The sequence below is a fragment of the Limulus polyphemus genome, unplaced genomic scaffold, assembly GCF_000517525.1.
Source record: "Limulus polyphemus unplaced genomic scaffold, Limulus_polyphemus-2.1.2 Scaffold7764, whole genome shotgun sequence".
Taxonomy (NCBI): Eukaryota; Metazoa; Arthropoda; class Merostomata; order Xiphosura; family Limulidae; genus Limulus; species Limulus polyphemus.
In genome coordinates, this window is record NW_013673374.1 from 2,777 (window position 1) to 8,285 (window position 5,509).

The window sequence follows — 5,509 nt, forward strand, 5'->3', positions numbered from 1 at the left end:
TATAACTGAAAACGACTCATACCCACTGCCAAGAATGGATGATACTCTTGATGCCCTAAGTGGAGCCAGGTGGTTTTCAGCTCTGGACTTAAAGCCGGGTTTCCATCAAGTAAATATGGCTGAAGCAGATAAATCTAAGACTGCATTTAGTTATGGTCAAGATCTCTGGCAATACTGTGTGATATCATTTGGGCTTATCAATGCTCCAGCAACATTTGATAGGCTGATGGAAAGAGTACTTGAAGGTCTACAATGGAAGATAGCCCTAGTGTACCTGAATGATTTCATTGTGTTTGCAGCAACATATGATGAGGAAGTATCTCCGATAGAGGAAGTATTCAAGTGTTTGAAAGCAGCAAACCTCAAACTCCATCCCAAGAAATGCCACTTGTTCCAGAAAGAGGTGCTTTACTTGGGTCACATTGTAAGTGAGCATGGTGTGTGAACTGATCCTGACAAGGTGAAAGCAGTGCGTGATTTGCCAACACCAGACAATGTGGGAGAGTTTCTTGGGACTATATACCTATTCCCGGAAGTTTGTGAAAGACTTTGCAACTATAGCTGATCCACTACATGATATGACGAAAAAAGGCCAGAAGTTCGAAAGAACAATTTCTTGCCAGCATTCTTTCAAGACATTGAACGAAAATTTGGCTTTAGCTCTACCTTTAAAGCTTCCAAATGCCTCACTGCCGTACATATTGCATTGTGATGCTTGTAATGTCAAAATTGGAGGAGTGTTGTCTCAGAAAATGGGTGAAAACGAACATGTGATAGCCTACTTCATTAGTGCCCTGAGTAGACCAGAGAGGAACTACAGTGTAACACAAAGGGAACTCCTTGCTATGGTAAAGAGTCTGACATATTTCCATCCTTACCTTTATGGCGCCAGGTTTACCATCAGGACAGACCATGCTGCATTATGCTGGTTAAGATCATTAAATAATCCAGAGGGGCAACTGGCACGTTGGATCAGAAAGATAGACCAATATCATTATGATATTGAATATAGAGAAGGAAAATCTCATGGAAATGCCGATGGACTGGGCCAAAGACCCTGCAAAAATGACTGCAGACATTGCTGCAAAGGAGAGGTTGAACTAACCAGGTGTCATTAAGCTGAAGTCAAAGTGACTGAAGGAGTTGATGATGGTGAAGTGGAACCAGGTATAGACATTGAAGCAGAGCAGGAAAAAGACCAAGATATGAATCCAATAATTGATTTCCTACAAGCAAGTATTTTGCACCCTGCTTGGGAGAAGGTGTCCGGCTTAATCCGTGTGACAAAGAACTATTGGGCACAATGGGACCAGTTGAAGCTTGAAGATGGTATTCTTCTCCAGAGATGGGAAACTGCAGATGGGAAAGTGACGACCTGGCAAACGGTTATACCGAGAAAGTTGCGGGAAGTTGTGCTGCGTCAATCCCATGATAGCTTAACAGGAGGGCATCTTGGAGTTAAAAAACATTGAGTCACCTATGACAGAGATTTTACTGGATACGTATGAGGCAAGATGTGGAAGAATGGTGCAGGAACTGCAGTACATGTTGTGCTAAAAGGGGACCTAAGCATAAGGGACGTGCTCCAATGAAGTTATATCAAGTTGGCGCACCAATGGAAAGAGTAGCTGTTGACATTGCTGGTCCTTTGCCTCAAACTCGTGCTGGAAACAGGTACATTTGTGTGGTGATGGATTATTTCACCAAATGGCCCGAGGCATATGCAATACCAAATCAGGAAGCTACAACTGTAGCTTCGGCTATTAGTGATTTCTCCTTCAGGTTTGGTATGCCATACGAACTGCATTCGGATAAAAGCTGTAACTTCAAATCAGCTGTGTTCCATGAATGCTGCAAGTGTTTGGCATACGAAAGACCAGGACTACACTACTTCACCCACAGTCTGATGGAATGATGGAAAAGTACAATTGGACCCTGGAACAGGAATTGGCAAAGTTTTGTAATAGCCGCCAAGATGACTGGGATGTCTTACTCCTTTCACTGTCGATGGCTTATAGAACAGCAAAGCATGAAGCCACTGGATACACTCCAGCAAAGCTGATGTTTGGTCGAGAACTTCGGTTGCCAGTGGACCTGATAGCAGGACGTCCACCTTACAAAGAGTTGCCTGAAAAAGTACCAGAGTTTGTGAAAGTGTTATCTGAAAGGATGAATGATATTCATCATCAAGTGCGTTCAAACTGAAAAACGTCTGCTGATTCCATGAAGCTATGTTATGACAAGAGATCTACTGAAGTCAGCTTTGTACCAGGAGACAAGGTGTGGTTGTATAATCCCAGGAAGGCCAAAGGGAAGTCTTCTAAGTTCTCATCTACATTGGAAGGCCCATATGACATAGTGGATCGTCTCTCAGTCGTGACTTTCTGGATAAAATGTGGTCGGCGAGGTAAGCCAAAAGTGGTGCATGCCAACAGGCTTTGGTGTTATCACAGTCCAAGACATTTTAGTTGGAACGAAGTGAACAATGGAATAAATGACGCTGCTGAAGATGTGTCATTTGAAAAAGCCACTGTCGAAGAAGAAACTCTACTCAGTTTTGAGAAGGGAAACAGTGAAGCTGTTAATGAAGGTACTACCACTAATGTGAGTGCTACTGATAATGGGACATTTCCTGATGGAGCAAATGAACCCCACGTGAAGCAGTATCCAATGAGATGGAGACCAGTACGGAAAAAAGAAACGTACTGTAAAATTAAGAGACTTTGTTGTATTTTAATTTTGTGTTTGTATTGTTACGTCTCTGTTCGTTCGTTAATTAATTTCCCGTAAATTCGTTCCAACGAAACTTTAGCGACACAAGTCCTTTCTTAAATAAAACTGGTTTATTCTTTCCGAATGCAACTTTACCGATACACTTAATTTCAACAGTCGCTCTATAACAAACGCTATAATTCTCAAAGAACGTCTTACGTGCTCATGCTCGACAATACTCAGTTCAATTACACATTCTCTGACTGCAGTTCAATTACTCATTATTCCGTCACGTTGTGACCGTCTTATATATATCAGACTACCCCAGTCTAGTAGTTTCCCGACAATTCACGAAGGTACAGGATATTTCTAGAAGGAGGTGGCGTGATACTAGTCACGTGACCTCGCTGACGCAACAGTATATTCTGCACATGTAATTCAGTTATTGTTAATTATCTATTGAAAAATAAATAAATAACATTTGTCTGTTAATTCATGTGAAGAAAACCCACCGTGTATATCCTTATAAGTACAAATATTGAAATTATGCAATTTTATAATTCATGATAGTTTGGTTATTCTCTGTCTGATGATAAACAGCAACTTTTTCCAATACAAATTATTCAATTAATTCAGAATCCTTCACAGCTGTGCCCTGTGATGCAATTCCCGTACTACCCAATCCAAATATCATACCCGGCAAAATTGCGCATGCGTATGGCATTAGCGAACTATCATCCAAATTGTCCTTTTACTGCAAAGTTCTAGTTGTATTGTATTATAAATTTACATGTGTTAAACAAGGTATTGAAGATAACACAAACGAAACTTTTTCGTTATTATAGCAATGTAATATTGTTTATTTCATTTAGTAAAAATTATTTTTTCTGCGTACTTGTTTTAATGCATAAATAATACGTCTGCGTTTCAGTTTCTCCCACTCTCAGTTGCCAAACGAAACTGGCACCATGCGAGTTATTAAAATATTACTATTAGTTAACCCATTTACTTGTAGCAGTAGTAGAGATAATCAGTCTTACAAGTACAACTGTAGTCAATAGAGTAAAAACCTAATCTGGATTCATTACATGTTTAAACTGTTGGTAAATGTTTTACTACTCATATTGTATTAAAGTTTATATCACAATAAATATAATGTCACTGTTTTAATATAAAGATGTGAAAAAAATCATAAAGCTTATAATTTAATATGAAGGTTATCAAGATAATGTGAATTTTGAAAGTAATATTTGTTGAATTTTCGAACATTTATGAAGGATGTGACTTTTATTTCTTAACTTATTTATTTGTAGTCTAACTGAAAACTTTTTAACAGAATATAAAGGTGAAGCTTCTGTGTAATCATGGAAATATTAAAGATGAAAGTAGAACCCTTTTCTGATGAGAAGCAGGATGATTTATTGAATACCAAACTGATGAAAAAGGAAGATAAAACTTTCACAATAACTAATAGTAAGTCTGTATATTTAGTGTTTTGTGTTCTTCCTAACATAATAGTATGAATTTCACCTTTTTAAATTTATTACAGTAAATGAATTTATCATAATTAATTGGAAATTTGTTATACAGGTGTTTTTTTCCTGTCTTAGGGTTTTATATCAATAAGTATAATTAGGCAGCATTGTCTTGATTATTTTCATCTTTATATGTCAGGAACCTGAATCCACTAACATTTTTGTAATCTTGTTCTATACCATTACCTGTAATTAAGGTTTAACTTGAGTACTTGCATCATACTTACCAACAATTCTCCACATACCCACCTTCCATGTGGCTTATTAGTTGGAAGCTTCTTCTCTAAATGAGACCTTATTGGTTATTGACTATGGAAACCATCAGTGCTTTGTTGGCACTCAGTGATAAACATACTTAGATCTGACAATGAACTTAGAAGGGATCTGTTACATATTCCAGTGTTGTATCAAGTATTAATTACCAGTATATGTATTTAGAACTAATTGGATATACAAGGATTTAATAAATGCTTTGTTGGTCCTGATTGAACAATATATATGGATTGAATAAGAGTGTATAAGGATATCATTGTTGCTTTTTCGGCCCTCATTAATCAACTTATTTGTACTAACTATGGATGAACAAATTAATTTTGTTTCTTTGGTTATGATTGTTTTACAAATTTGGCTCATGAATGTTGAGTCAATTTTGGTTCCCTCAGTGTTATTTTCAATTCAAGTCGGTGTTAATTTGTGGAAAATTGCCCTTATTAACCTGGTGAATAAACCTGGTATTTTCCTAAGTTCCAAGGAACAGGAATTATAAACTGACCATTGATACTTATCTTGCTTTTCAGTTTATCACTCAGGTTCGATGATGAGGAACCCACTTCCAGACTAATAATGCTTGGAGATGGCTTGAATGGGTAATAATAAAAAACTTTGATATAACTTTAACATAACAGCAAATGTAAAACATTTCGACAAGGTTTTATAATCGTCAGGTACAACCAATTTAGAAATAGCTAAATCATTTATTTTTTATCAGATTTATTTGAGGGGGGTTTGATAATATTTCTAGTACACAGAATTATATAAACAAGAAAAAGATTTGTATTGGTGTAGTTAATAATTACCTTGTATTTTTTTTTTAAAGTGTATCTTAAAAGATACAAAATGAATGGTTACATGAACTGCCCCTGTATTTGAAAATCCAAGAATTACCACAATAGTAATGTTGAATCCCTAATAATTAAGCTCACTTGCACTACTGAAAGAAGTAGTCTGCATAGTCTCTCTCTCACTTGTAACATGAGACTGTG

At 36.9% G+C, this 5,509-nt stretch overlaps 1 protein-coding gene across 1 annotated transcript in view; it reads left to right on the plus strand.

Annotated features, from left to right (window-relative positions):
• The first annotated feature begins 3,449 nt into the window (after positions 1-3,449).
• Positions 3,450-5,509, plus strand: part of LOC111089896 (zinc finger protein 214-like) — a 25,585-nt gene continuing 23,525 nt past the window's right edge. Inside the window, exons 1-2 of the mRNA XM_022403138.1 lie at positions 3,450-3,561; positions 4,049-4,185. Of these exons, the coding sequence (XP_022258846.1) occupies positions 4,077-4,185 (109 nt within the window). The 5' untranslated portion in view covers positions 3,450-3,561; positions 4,049-4,076. The remainder of the gene's footprint in view (positions 3,562-4,048; positions 4,186-5,509) is intronic.